Here is a 13730-nt window from a genome sequence, read left to right on the forward strand (position 1 = left end):
CCTGTCGTCTCTCTACTTTCTCTCTCTATAAATCTCGAAAGCTGATTCTCTTCCTCCCTCTCTCTCTCTCTCTAAAAATGTCCCGATTCTTGTCAAAAACCCTAATCCCCCACGGGAGATTCTTCCTCCGTCGCTTCAACGAGCCAAGCCTCGTCTCTTTCAGCCGCCGTCCCTATTCCTCAAAGCCGCACGTCATCGAGATCGACCTCGATTCTTCCTCGTCAGCGACGTCCAAAGCCGAGGCCGAAGCAGCGGTTCTCAAGAAGCTGAACGAGTTCGTTCGGAGGATCGTCGTTCAGAATTCGACTCCTGATTGGCTCCCTTTCGCCCCAGGCTCCTCCTTCTGGGTCCCGCCTCATCAAAACACGGCCGCGAAGATCGCCAATTTGGTCGGCAGGGTGACGAATCCGTTGACGGAGGAGGAAGCTTTCTCTCTCTTCTCTCCTTCTGGCTCGCCTCGTTCCTCTTTCTTCATTCCTCTTGGTAATGGGTTTCACTTGGTTTCTTGTTTTGTGTGTAAAAATGGTTCCTTTGGGCTTTGAGGTGTCTCCTAAAGTGTGGATTTTTATTCGATCACTGTGTTAGAAAGCAATAAGCTAAGATCTTTTATTACGAATGGAGCTGGAATTTGATTATGCTCAATGTTAATGGCTGTTTTCCTGATATATATATTTATGGTGTTGCATTGTTGAAATGAAAGATGATGGTTCTGAGGTAGAAGGTAGCGTAGAGTTGAACATTCCGGGGAATGAGATGCTGGAAGTCAAGCTAGCGCAGTTTCCTGATCCTTTTTACTCGTTTAAACACGGAGGAGACAATGAAGAGTGATTTAAACATGTGCAGCTCGCGATGAAGTCCATTGGTTTGCATATACGGGCTTCGAAAAGGAGATGCTTCCTGAGGCTGATGAGGTTGTATGTGTACAGTTGCAAACCATACATCGGGGTTATATGATGTTTGGTTGGCCATCTTAACGCCTTTGTTGCCTATATTTAATAAAGTTTTATATATTAACCTTGGTGGGAGCTTCTTACACTTTCTTAAGCCAGAGTTCATCGTGATGCTCGTAGCAATGTTGACCATTATAAGTTGTATTCTAATATCAATACCCCCTGTTATGTTTGTTTCCTCCAGTATTTGTTTATTGCTTGTCATGGAACTTGGTAGAAAAGATAGGTTGCATCGTTCTTATGCCTTGATGGTCTATATATAGAATACTGCTTCACTACAGTTATTACAATGAGCCTATGATCGATGTCACATGCATCAAATGGGTGTGTTATTGAAGAGCTTGGTTCTTGTAACAGAGTAAACTCAGTTTCATGTAAACTCTGTTTGTTTTTTTAAGGAAATGATGCATTCAACTGAAATCAGTTTAGAGTTATAACCAATTCAAACAATAGTCCGTTTACTTCGTTAGTTGAGAATTTGAGACCAAGTCACAACACAGCTTTTTCGTAAAAGAACTGAAGCTATAAGTAAACAGAGTTTGTTTTGCTTTCTTTGACTGTGAATTACAACCGTAGCAGACGCCAGAAGGTCAAACTTGAGGTAATCTGCTCTTACATATTACATCGTTAACAATCATCAAGCAATCAATTTTTACTCTCAGTGTTTTGGTGAGGAATCTGATGCGTTAGAGTGTTTTGAATATGCAGGTAGCTACTTATTTCGACAAGATGACCCAAGAGAGACCAAGAAAAATGATGGTTAACGTTCATGCTCTTTTAGTTCGGTGCTTTCAGACAACGCAACAGATTGTGATAAGCCAGGAAGGCAATCAACAGTCCTATGAATTTCTGAGTCCTATTGTGGTAAAAAATATATGTCTACTAGGTATAATGGGGTTTCATTTCACCAAAATGGCAAAATGAGTGGGCCTTGGTTTGGTTTAGTTGACATTCAAAGATATTTGTATCTCAATGCAATGCATATAAGCTCCTAATTTAGTGGATAGAGCATGTGATTTACGGTTGCATAGGGTTGACTGGATTTGAAAGAGCTGCTTTTCTTCTCTATTTAGGATACAATTGTTCCAGTTAATTCTTTTTTGTTGCAACACTATTAGAATAGCAGTTTTATCTTATAATTTCCTTTGTCTCTCAGGAGGTATTGAGAAAAAAATGTCTTTTACATGAGCACACTTGCAACTATGTGAAAAAGTAGTTAAGAGGGATGGAGAAACACCAGAAGAGAGAAAGATGAAGATTGTTCAGACTCCACCGAGGTGCAGTTGGGTTTCTGAAATTTTCTCCCTATTTTTAATCTCTTATATAGTTTTCCTATAAAAGGTATCTTATGGCTTGGTCAAAAGACTGCTTGCATAATGTATTAGTAGTTTCATTCAGCTGTTAGCAGAACCATGAGGAGCATGCTTTCATTAGAGTTGGATTTTGGATAATATATGTGAGGAAAAGCAACTGCTTGTGCTATTTCTGACCATTGGCATTAGTAGACAGACACATTCTTTGTCAATATTTTAGGCCCTTGACAAGCTTAAGCAACTTGTAGAAGACAAAGACGCAAGAGGAGGAGGGTTATGAAGCGTTAAGAGAGAGACCTTTATTTGGACCTAAAGATTTAGTGATTGCATAGGCAAGTATTGTTATGGTTTAGGATTCAATTAGGTGTTATGTTGCAGGATCAGATGTAGTTTGGTGCTGTTATGAAGTCCAAGGACACATGTAACTTTTTACAGCTCAACACTATGTATGTGTGTATATGAGGTTCAGTGTGATTCCATTCATTCTTATTTGCTTTTAAACTTTGTTTCTAAACAATAAAATATTGAATTGTGTGACATTGATTCAGGATTAGAAAGCAATAAATTTAGAAGACAAGACACTTTTAACACAAGCAAAAAAATATCTGAGCGGTGAAACTATATAAATAAGATTCTGAAGCTTTATATATGAAAAGAAAGTCCCACAGAAAAATCAGAAGACAGTTGTTTGCCACAGAGAGATAGAGAGCGATTAGAGAAAGGAGAGAGAGAGAGGGGGGGAGCCTGCGTGATAGTGGCATAATAATAAGTGCAGACAAAGGTTACAACTCGGAGAATCCCAAAAAGCGTTTCCCTTGACTCTTGATAGTCATCTGGTAAAAGCGGTTTATTTTGTGTTCTTCTCATTGTATTGTTGTTGAAGGGGTTATATATGTACGTTTGTGGATTACTGGAATTGAATTTTTGGTGTTTTAGTCTCCGGTGATTTTGTGCCTATTAATTTTGTTCTTAGGGTTTCCATAAGAAGGGAGTATGTTTTGTTGTGAAACTTCAAAACATTAGAAATTGTACATAGATTGCTTCGATTTGCAAGTGAAATTTAGCATAGAATAGAAATCTGCTTACTGCATAATCGTTTTATGGTACCTGATGGTTTTAGATTTTGCTTACCTTGAAATCAAAAGTGCTTATAATCCATGTGGCAGCTTTGTTAGAAGGGCACGAGTTTCCAGATTTGAGTTAAGTTAGATCCGAAACTTTGTGGTTTTCTAAACTTGGATGCTGGATTTGAATAGCATCTGGATTAAACTTTTTTTTTTTTCTGGGTGGGAAGTTTGCACTATATCATTTAGAGGGACGAACTGGGTTTCTTATGTGAGATTAGAGAAATATATGTGGGTTTTGGAAAGCAATACCACAAAATTATTCAAGCAAGAGCAACCCTTTGGGCTCTTAAGAAGGTGTCTCAAGAGAACTTATTGTATTTGTTATGGTAATCATGGAACTTTGTTTTCTTGCATATTGACTTATCTTCCATTTTTTTTTGTTTACGACATTTAGGAGAACAGAAGGATATTGGTTCTGCGAAGGGACTTCATGAAGAAGTTGTTGACCAAGAAGTGATGTGCTTTCAGATACTTTTTGGGTTTCTCAGGCAAACATGTTGGTGGAAAGTTCGCTCAGCGCTTCCGTTGAAACAACTCTACTGAACGCATCTGAGTATCAAGGCCCATCTCCTGTTTTTAATTGGATGTCGCTTGCTGAAACTTACCAGATGATCCACAAACCTCCGGATGAGTCTCAAGTAAGCTTTCTTGAAGCTGTTCCGGTCCCTGATGCAATGAATCTTGATAAATTAGAACATCCGAAACTTCAACCAAGTTGTCCGGAAAAGGCCGTGACTTCACTTGTGTATACTCGAAGGAAGAGAAGCGTGAGACCTGGGGGTACTGAGGATAATAGCCCAGGAAAGTGCAAGAAACAGGATGATTCACTCGATGACTCTGTTGTCCCAGTTTATAACACTGGACAAAGCATAAAAGGGAAACATCGCTTCAACAATTGTCTTGTTTATAGCAGGAAGGAAAAAAGAGGCATAACCAGTTGTGTTCCTACAATAGGAGCTAATGATGTTTTTAACTCTGTGCACGACTGTGGAGAAACCAAGAGAAGAAGAACTCGATTTGATAACTGTCTCGTGTATACCAGCAGAAAGAAAGGTAGAGTAAAATCTCATACTTGTAGTTTTAGCAAACATGTCTCTGGAGGAACCAAGATAAGCGGTGATCAAGCTCACTCTTCTGAGTATAGCCAAATGGGGCATATAGTTAACCCTGGAGAAATCAAGAATAGTGGCCATGGACCTGTTTACAGCCAAAGCAAGCAGTTAGTGAAATCTAATGGTGATACATCTGATAGCTTACTTGTGTATAGCCGGAGGAAGCAGAAAGCAAAATCTAGTGGTGCTCGGGTTAATGGCTTTCTAGTGTATACACGGAAGAAGCCTAAAGCAAATAATATTGCAGCTGACAGCTGCTCGTCACAATCCAGTTCTGAACTTGCTTCAGGTTCCAGTAAAAGTGGAGAAGATGAAGCTACAGGTTCTGACTCAGATACAGACGGTAGTAGTAGCAGCCCTTTCAGACGGTGCAAACGTTGTGATAAGGCAGGTACTGTGGAGAAGATGTTGATTTGTGATGAATGTGAAGAAGCATATCATACGAGGTGCTGCGGTGTTGGAATGAAAGAGGTTGAGATTGATGACTGGCTCTGTCGATCTTGTTTGAAAAAGAAGTCATCAAAGACAAAGATTAAGGGGAGACCACGGGAACAACGGAAATGGAGAGTTTCAGAACCATTTGTTATAGGAGTTCGAGTAGGAAAAGAGTTTCAAGCGGATGTTCCAGACTGGTCAGGTCCAACCATGAGGTATGTAACTTCCAACTATCACCAGTCCTTTGCATCTCTGAGTCCTATTGTGAATGACCTTTGTTTGATCTCGTTGACATAACAATATAAATTGATCTTTAATGCAGTGATACTTCTTTTGTTGGTGAACCCGTGGAGATTGATCAGTCTGAATATATGCATGTAAGCTCCCAATTTAGTGTATAATAATGTGTTTTATATTGGCATAGAGTTAAGTTGTCATCCTTCTCTCTTTGCAGGATCTCAAGAAGGCCAAGAAGCCACGTTCTGCAGTAAATTGGCTCCAATGCAGAGAGGAGGATAGGAATGGAGATATTTGCGGAAAGTGGCGCAGGTAACGTTCTATTTTCTTCGCTAATGCTCTCTCACCTTTTCATCAAGCTTCTTACTAATATCTACCTCCTTGTCTCATATCTGTAACTGTTGATGATTGTGTGAAATGAGTTAACTCTATATGCTTAGTTTAACTGGATATACACAGGGCTCCTCGCTCAGAGGTACAGACCAACGACTGGGAATGCTTCTGCTGCGTCTTTTGGGATCCATCACATGCTGATTGTGCCGTCCCTCAGGTCCGGAAACTCTCTTACAAAGTACTCTTTATATCTTCTTTTCCTCAAAAAGAATACTTTCAAGGATTAAAAGTTAGTATCTATGAGAGCCATTCATGTAGTCTTCCTTCATCTTTCTCCACTGAAAATGTCATTGATTCTTAAGACAGATTTTCTACATACTCGTTTAAAAGTTAATACAGTGTATCTTCTGTTCGTTTCCTTAGGAACTGGAAACTGATGAGATCCTGAAACAACTCAAGTACATCAACATGGTTTGTTGTCTTGCCCCTTTGCCTTCTCTATCTTCTTCCCTGATCACAGCTTTGTATTCGATATTTTCGATCTAAAACTGAATGATCACTTTCCGTTGCAGCTTAGACCTCGTTCAGACGCCAAAACGCGGAAGATAGGACCAAATTGTCGAAGCAGATTACATAAATGAAAAAATCTTGATGGACGCTAGCTTTAGCCACATCAAAATGCATAATGCTTCTGGATCAGAGACTCTAGAAACTAGACAGGTAGTTCAGAATCTTTTTTTGTTAAAACGCACATGAGTTTTGTACCACTTGCCAAACTTCAGGAGATTAAAAATGCTATATAAGAGATTTGATTTGATTAGAATGTTAGCTCCCAAAACAGTAGTGAATATATCGTTTGTATTCAAGACAGACTCTGGATTAAATCTGAGAATTATTTACAAATCGATAAAGCCCTTATAAACAGCTTGTGAGACAATCAAAGCATTCTGCTGAGAGTAGATTCATTCATATAAGGAAATGAGTTTTAGAAAATCAGTTGCCAATGTCACAAGATTGAGAGAAACAAGAGCAAGTCACCATCCGTATTTAGTTTGTGTGTCAGCTTTAGTGAGCAATCCTTTTCAACATCTCTATGCTAGCTCTGTCTCCTTGTGCTTCATGTCCATGAATAACGTAGTGATCTGATGCTTTCTCTTGTGAAGCTTTGACACTTTTACCTTAGATGAAGATGATTCAGGCTGCAAAGACAAATGTGAACAAGAAAACATTTGAAAGTCAATACAGAGAATACAAGTTTAATATGAAATCAAAATAGCTCTCTCTATCTTTATATAATCAATACAAAGAAGTTGTGCAGGGTAATTCATAAACTTGACAATGGCAGCCACAAACCGGAGATAAATTCACAGATAATCATCACCCAATGTTTTTGGTAGCTGATGACATAAGAAAAATGCTTCTATGAGCTTAACCCACCGAGCATGTCTTTTGTTTAGCTTTTACTGGCCTTTAAAATGTTTGAAAGACTCATGATCCTTGTAGATGACAAATTCTTTATGCCAAAAATAGAATTGTCAAATTTACAAAACTCGAACCAAAGCATACAACTCATTGTCACGCGTTAGGTAGTTTAAGATTGCTCACCTAATTTCTCAGTGAAGAAAGTAACGAGCTTCCTTTTTTGCATCAAGACAACATCTATACCAATATCATATGCATCACATTCTTACCACTGATAGTTCTTGATCTCTTAAATATTAAATATATTTTATAACACACACACACACACACACATATATATATATATATATATATATATATATATGTATATTCTGATTTCTAAAAAGAACTCTTATATAATTCTACTTTATATAATTCTATTTTGATCAAACTATTCTCCAAAAATGACTTCGAAATTTGGTGTCTTTTTTTGAACACTTTTTTAAACATGAAATTTGGTGTCTTTATAAAAACCAATTGCCCTAAAAATGCTATGCAAACGTACAATTTTTCTAAAGAACAATTTAAGTCATCATCCGTTCTATGACAAACAATGAATTAAGCCATTTTCGAATACATATTGACCACAACAAAGATTGAATCTCTTTTTTTCTTAGTTCTAGATAATCCTAACACAAAATCCATCGACATACCAATCCAAGGTTCAGAAGGTATAGACAGAGAATGGTACTTACGTTGTGATTGACCTAAGGCAAGTTTGCAAGTAGTGCATCTCCCACAAATTCTTTCCACATATTTTCTCATATACATCCAAAAGAAAAATATTCCATGAAAGCTTCCAACGTCTTGATCACATCAAAAATGACACATGAGACCTTCTCCATAGGTTTTCCTGACAACAATTCTTTCAAGGATCTGTTAGGTACACACAAACGGGTTTCAAAAAAAGATAGTCATCCAACTTATAATACTTGCTATGAGCAAACTTTTCACAAGATTGGTACACCTCTTTGAAATTCATATCATTCTTATAGTAAGTTTTGATTTTCTTCAAGCCCCAACAACTCAACATTGAGAATGAAAAAGAGAACATACTTTCTAGAGAGTGTATCAGCCACAATGTTTTAGGTAGCGGATGACATAAGAAAATGCTTCTATGAACTTAACCCACGTAGCATGTCTTTTGTTCAGTTTTTGCTGGCCTTTAAAATGTTTGAAAGACTCATGATCCGTATGGATGACAAATTCTTTACGCCAAAAATAGTGTTGCCAAATTTGCAAAGCTCGAACTAAAGCTCATTGTCACACGTTAGGTAGTTTAAGATTGCTCATCTAATTTCTCAATGAAGAAAGTAACGAGCTTCCTTTTTTGCATCAAGACAACATCTATACCAGTATCATATGCATCACATTCTTACCATGAATTAGTATTCAAAAATAGTATTTAAAACCTAAATAAAAACTATATCTAAAATCGTTAAAAATAACTATATTTGAAAATATAAGACTGGAATATTATTAATTCGAAATGAGTTTGGATACAGACAGATTTTAAACAGAATCATAATTTATTTTCACGGAACCTGACTCAAAAGAATGTCAAACTCGAATAAAACGAAAGAAATAAATTTGAAAATTTGATCCCAACCCCGAATAATGATAATGTCATAAAAAGATAAACTAATGGGAAAATCACATTTTAATCTTTTCATGCTAAAGCTTACAAGCACTTTAAAATTAATTTGAACTATTTTTACATTTCTAGCTATTCAAATAGAAAATTGAACATATTAAACCCTGAATTTCTTTTTCTGCCAAAATCTGATGACATAAAAGAATGATGTGTCACGAAGTGATGATTTGGCGAGATAAATAAAAAATGATGGCTGTAATTTTTTAAAAAGTGTTTTGAAAATTTATTTTCAATTAATATACTAAATAAAAATAAAATAAAAGTTATTAAAATTATATTTATAAACAAAAAAACTAAATAATCAAAAATGAATAATGATTTTTTTTTTTGAAAAGCATAAAATGTTATGCTATAAACTTATATAAATATATATATATTATATGTATATATAATGAATTTTAAAAACAGTGAGCAGTCCTTGTCTAATTACATATTTTCGACATGATTTTGAATTTTAATTATGTATCGATACATATATATATATATATATATATATATATATATATATATATGACATCTTATCCGATTTGATCTTTTTGTCATCTAGAAAATGTTATACTATAATAATTCGTGTTCACTGTTTTTAAAATTCCAATTATACATATTTCTTCTTCTTCATGTCTGTTAATTTGATAGCATGACATCTTATATTTTTCTAAAAATAAAATCTTCACACTTTTGTTTTTTTTGTTAATTTTACAGTTTTAGTAACCTTAGAACTTTCAAACTTATATATATTATTTATAAAAAAATTATTTTAATTTAATTCTTATTTAAAATAAATTAGAATAATAATTAAAAAAACAAATTACACATAATCACTATTTACTTAGTCATTTTGCCAAATTATTACTTTTTGCCACATCATCTTTCATTATCGATTTTTGGCAGAAAGGAAAATTCAAGATTTAGATATGTTAAAGTTTTTATTTTGAATGTTAGAAATGCTAGTGAAAAAAATTGGTTTGTTTAAAATGTGTGTAAATGTGAAAAATTTTAAATGCGATTTTCCCCGAACTTACTCAATTATTTTATATTTCTTATTTCGGACGTCTTGCCGTTTCAAGATTGAAATTAAAAACGACACGTACTTCCCGTATAGATAACTAATCCGGCGAGATTTTGGCTGCTTTAACGAAAACTATCATCAACCCCCGTCGTCTTCGAGCTTCCGATCTTCAGCTTTTCTCACGACGCAACCCTGAAATCGACATCGCTGTTGATTCTAATCGTTTTCCGGTGAAGTTGATTCAAAAGTAGCTATTCAATGGCTTACGTAGACCACGCGTTCTCGATCTCGGACGAGGACCTAATGATTGGGACTTCGTACACCGTCAGTAATCGACCGCCGGTGAAGGAGATCTCACTCGCGGTGGCTCTCCTCTTGTTCGGAATCGTAGGAATCGTCTCCGGTTTCTTCATGGCGTACAACCGCGTTGGCGGTGATCGAGGCCACGGTACGATTCATTAGCTAGTGAATATACTTTCCTGAAGAATTTGGGTTTCTATAATTAGCTGGTTTTGATCGTTGTTTGTTGTTGCTTATGCATTTTACACATCTCTTTGCTGCTATGTTAAACAAAGTATACATCAAGTGGGTTGTAGATACTGTCTTTTTTGTTCTATTTTGTTCTATTTCAAGAACAATAATTGGGATAAGTAATTACCAAAGACTCATTTTTAATGATATTGATGTCTGATTGTTGGCTGGTGAAACAGGTGTCTTCTTCATTGTACTCGGGTGTCTTGTGTTTCTCCCGGGGTTTTACTATACGCGGATTGCATATTACGCTTACAAAGGATATACAGGCTTCTCCTTCTCCAACATACCATCTGTTTAACCCCCCTTATGAATCTCGCTCTCTTCTCTCCCTTACTCAATGTATAGGCTGTTGTTGTTTCTAATGGTAGGTTTTGTATTGCTTAATGACTTCTTCTCTTTAGTGTGATGTTTTGTTTACAAGACTTGAATGATCCGTGTTTGATATGTAATCTCTTTTGATTTCTCATTCTGTATGTTAGGTCATTACTCATTAGTTTTGTGTCTATATATACTTTCAGCCGTGTTAAAAAAATAGATAAAACTTGTCACATGTGATGATTCTTGTTTAAAAAAAAACGTTATCCTTACTTCTGAAATCTTAAAACAAAGAGTGCTGCTATATCTTAACCAAAAAGAATGTATTGAGGAAAGCTTATAAATAGTTCTAATTTCTAAAATGAAATAATGGACTCATTTTAACATTCTAAAGCTCGGGAGAAGGTCGTTTCCTCAAGGTGTAGTTCTGTGGCATATGGTGCTGATCCTCTAAGGAATGCTACACTGATTCAAACTGTTACTCCTTTTGTTACACCAAGTCCAAATCGTTTATTCGTTGGGGTTAATCAAATCCTATTCCAAACGTTTAATCGGACCTGCACTCTTTTTTTTATAACAAATTGTATTTTTTTATAAAAAAATATAGAAATGGATTATCCAATCTTTTATGCCATTTGCAAGTTGCAACTATTATTTGTACTCGTTAATTACGACAAAACACATGTTTAAACTTGGGGTATATTCCATATATACTTAATGGTTCTTGGACGGTTTGGTCCCACAAATTAACACGTCAGGATCAGTTACAGCTAAACCGTTAAGCTGAACTTGGCTCTTCTTTCTCTCTATCGTGCCGCCACAAACACTACCCGCCTCTCACTTCTCCATCCCTCTCTCAAACATGACGTCATGCTCTTTCTCCAGTTCCTCTCTCTTCTCCTTCAACCTCCCTAATCAAAACTCTCTCCACCGTCGTCCACCAACCATCCCCCGTCACGTCATCCTCTCCTCCACCGACGGCAGCAGCAACGGCGCTTCTTCATCTTCTCCTCCCACCGTAAAGCCTTCTCGAACCGAAGACAACATCCGCGACGAAGCTCGCCGCCACCGCTCCACCTCCGCGAATCCCTTCTCCGCCAGATACGTCCCGTTCAACGCTCCCCCCGGCTCCACCGAGTCATACTCCCTCGACGACATCGTCTACCGCAGCGAATCCGGCGGCCTGCTCGACGTCCAGCACGACCTCGACGCCTTGAGGGCCCACGACGGAGCTTACTGGCGCAACCTCTTCGACTCGCGCGTCGGGAAAACCAAGTGGCCCTACGGCTCCGGAGTCTGGTCCAAGAAAGAGTGGGTCCTCCCCGAGATCGACCACGACGACATCGTTTCGGCCTTCGAAGGAAACTCGAACCTCTTCTGGGCCGAGAGGTTCGGCAAAACGTTCCTCGGGATGAACGACTTGTGGGTGAAACACTGTGGAATCAGCCACACGGGAAGCTTCAAGGATCTCGGCATGACTGTGCTGGTCAGCCAAGTCAACCGTCTAAGGAAGATGAACAAACCGGTGGTCGGAGTCGGATGCGCTTCCACCGGAGACACTTCCGCCGCTCTCTCCGCTTACTGCGCATCCGCAGGGATCCCTTCGATCGTGATCCTACCTGCGAACAAAATCTCCATGGCGCAGCTGGTTCAGCCGATAGCTAACGGTGCGTTTGTTCTGAGCATAGACACAGATTTTGACGGATGTATGAAGCTGATCAGAGAGATTACCTCCGAGTTGCCGATTTATTTAGCTAACTCGTTGAATAGTTTGAGGTTAGAAGGACAGAAGACAGCAGCTATAGAGATCCTTCAGCAGTTTAACTGGCAAGTTCCTGATTGGGTGATTGTTCCTGGAGGCAATCTCGGTAATATCTACGCGTTTTACAAGGGTTTTAAAATGTGTCAAGAGCTGGGACTTGTCGATAGGATCCCTAGGCTGGTTTGCGCGCAGGCGGCTAACGCGAATCCGCTTTACTTGCATTACAAGTCAGGGTGGAAGGAGTTCAAACCGGTTAAGGCGAACGCTACTTTCGCCTCCGCGATTCAGATTGGTGATCCGGTTTCGATAGACAGAGCGGTTTATGCGCTTAGAAACTGCGACGGTATTGTGGAAGAAGCCACGGAAGAGGAGCTGATGGATGCGATGGCTCAGGCTGATTCGACAGGGATGTTTGTGTGTCCGCACACTGGTGTTGCACTGACGGCTCTGTTTAAATTGAGGAGCCAAGGGGTGATTGCACCGACTGATCGGACCGTGGTGGTGAGTACTGCTCACGGGCTGAAATTTACTCAGGCTAAGATTGATTACCACTCGAAAGCTATACCGGATATGGCTTGCCGGTTCTCAAATCCGCCGGTTGAAGTGAAGGCGGATTTTGGAGCTGTCATGGATGTCCTCAAGGGTTACTTGGGGAGTGAGGAACTTAGGTTATAAAACCGGCCGTTGTTATTTTTAGCTACTTGTATGTCTATCTACGTTCATGTTCTGTTTATACTACTTGTAATATTCTTTTGGTATATATTTTTATGCAAATTTTCGGAACAATCTTGTCTGCAGATACATTTTGATTTTATAGTCTGCGCAGGGAAAATATAGTTGTGATTTAATGATACAGGGTGGGTTTGTTGCAGGTTTGGTCATGCACAATCATCTTTTTTTACATGGTCTATGTGAATCAGGTCATATCCAGAAAACAGATGGGCTTGTTAAATAAGATGTGGGAGATGAGTCCTTGTCCAAACTGAGTTTCTTTTTTCTTTTCTTTTTTTGAAACACAACTTCATTCAATTAAACTTAGGTGGAGGTCATAAAGACCTCACAAACATCCAGAATCTGTTTTCTTCCTTATGATCAATTCATATTTTAAGAAATTGCTATACGACATCTTCTTTAATTCTTCTTCTTCTTCGTCTCCTTTTCATATGATTGTGGTGATCTAACAAGCTGCTCCATCGTCACCGTCTTCTCCAAAGCTTTTGTTTTTTCAATCACGTTTACAATATGCTCAAATTTTGGATCCAACAATCTAAAAGCTTTCTCCATGATTCTCACCTCATCTAACTTTCCACCATTTTTTCAGGTTATTAGTGACCGTAGACTCTTGAAAATTAATCAGAGATGAATTCACTTTCATTTATTTGTAAAGCTTCAAAATTTCCTCTTGGAGTTTAGAACTTATCATTTTAACTTTTTTTTTTTTCTTGTAAGAGGTTTGAAGCTTCTCCCATGCTTCTTTAGGCGTCTTTA

The 13730-nt window shown here is 37.9% G+C and overlaps 4 protein-coding genes and 1 long non-coding RNA gene across 10 annotated transcripts; 4 read left to right on the forward strand and 1 right to left on the reverse strand.

Moving 5' to 3' along the window:
* Positions 1 to 11: 11 nt before the first annotated feature.
* On the forward strand, positions 12 to 1133 carry LOC103837952. The gene is made up of 2 exons (XM_009114349.2): positions 12 to 483; positions 701 to 1133. The coding sequence occupies exons 1-2, from the start codon at positions 78 to 80 to the stop codon at positions 826 to 828; spliced, it is 534 nt and encodes a 177-aa protein (XP_009112597.1). The 5' UTR covers positions 12 to 77; the 3' UTR covers positions 829 to 1133.
* A 187-nt stretch (positions 1134 to 1320) lies between these two features.
* On the forward strand, positions 1321 to 6431 carry LOC103837953. 6 transcript variants are annotated; one of them, XM_009114352.3, is made up of 9 exons: positions 1321 to 1551; positions 1659 to 3099; positions 3558 to 3684; positions 3785 to 5152; positions 5260 to 5314; positions 5392 to 5486; positions 5634 to 5724; positions 5931 to 5978; positions 6080 to 6410. In XM_009114352.3, the coding sequence occupies exons 4-9, from the start codon at positions 3885 to 3887 to the stop codon at positions 6146 to 6148; spliced, it is 1626 nt and encodes a 541-aa protein (XP_009112600.1). In that variant the 5' UTR covers positions 1321 to 1551; positions 1659 to 3099; positions 3558 to 3684; positions 3785 to 3884; the 3' UTR covers positions 6149 to 6410. The 6 variants fall into 6 exon arrangements, 5 of the variants coding, with proteins under 5 accessions (XP_009112600.1, XP_009112599.1, XP_033136745.1 ...); XM_009114351.3 differs by lacking the exon at positions 3558 to 3684 and having other exon boundaries at positions 1659 to 2709; positions 2812 to 3099; XM_033280854.1 differs by lacking the exon at positions 3558 to 3684 and having other exon boundaries at positions 1659 to 2227; positions 2484 to 3099.
* LOC103837954 lies at positions 6342 to 9349 on the reverse strand. The gene is made up of 2 exons (XR_627013.3): positions 6861 to 9349; positions 6342 to 6706 (listed from the first exon to the last, which is right to left on the reverse strand). It is a non-coding gene; the product is annotated as an uncharacterized LOC103837954 (long non-coding RNA).
* Positions 9350 to 9665: 316 nt separating this feature from the next.
* On the forward strand, positions 9666 to 10655 carry LOC103837955 (transmembrane protein 230). The gene is made up of 2 exons (XM_009114353.3): positions 9666 to 10079; positions 10342 to 10655. The coding sequence occupies exons 1-2, from the start codon at positions 9890 to 9892 to the stop codon at positions 10461 to 10463; spliced, it is 312 nt and encodes a 103-aa protein (XP_009112601.1). The 5' UTR covers positions 9666 to 9889; the 3' UTR covers positions 10464 to 10655.
* A 602-nt stretch (positions 10656 to 11257) lies between these two features.
* On the forward strand, positions 11258 to 13056 carry LOC103837956 (threonine synthase 1, chloroplastic). The gene has a single exon (XM_009114354.3). It carries the CDS (start codon positions 11343 to 11345, stop codon positions 12915 to 12917), a length of 1575 nt encoding a protein of 524 aa, XP_009112602.1. The 5' UTR covers positions 11258 to 11342; the 3' UTR covers positions 12918 to 13056.
* The last annotated feature ends 674 nt before the right edge of the window (positions 13057 to 13730 follow it).

Source organism: Brassica rapa, chromosome A09 (genome assembly GCF_000309985.2).
Source record: "Brassica rapa cultivar Chiifu-401-42 chromosome A09, CAAS_Brap_v3.01, whole genome shotgun sequence".
NCBI lineage: Eukaryota > Viridiplantae > Streptophyta > Magnoliopsida > Brassicales > Brassicaceae > Brassica > Brassica rapa.

What these genes read in the sequence shown, in the direction of transcription:
- LOC103837952 (XM_009114349.2), top strand. Translation starts at nt 78, where the DNA reads ATGTCCCGATTCTTGTCAAAAACCCTAATCCCCCACGGGAGATTCTTC. An exon ending in CTCTTTCTTCATTCCTCTTG is followed by an intron (nt 484 to 700) that starts GTAATGGGTTTC and finishes TTGAAATGAAAG; the next exon opens with ATGATGGTTCTGAGGTAGAA.
- LOC103837953 (XM_009114352.3), top strand. Translation starts at nt 3,885, where the DNA reads ATGTTGGTGGAAAGTTCGCTCAGCGCTTCCGTTGAAACAACTCTACTG. An exon ending in TGGTCAGGTCCAACCATGAG is followed by an intron (nt 5,153 to 5,259) that starts GTATGTAACTTC and finishes TCTTTAATGCAG; the next exon opens with TGATACTTCTTTTGTTGGTG. An exon ending in AACTCAAGTACATCAACATG is followed by an intron (nt 5,979 to 6,079) that starts GTTTGTTGTCTT and finishes TTTCCGTTGCAG; the next exon opens with CTTAGACCTCGTTCAGACGC.
- LOC103837955 (XM_009114353.3), top strand. Translation starts at nt 9,890, where the DNA reads ATGGCTTACGTAGACCACGCGTTCTCGATCTCGGACGAGGACCTAATG. An exon ending in TGGCGGTGATCGAGGCCACG is followed by an intron (nt 10,080 to 10,341) that starts GTACGATTCATT and finishes CTGGTGAAACAG; the next exon opens with GTGTCTTCTTCATTGTACTC.
- LOC103837956 (XM_009114354.3), top strand. Translation starts at nt 11,343, where the DNA reads ATGACGTCATGCTCTTTCTCCAGTTCCTCTCTCTTCTCCTTCAACCTC.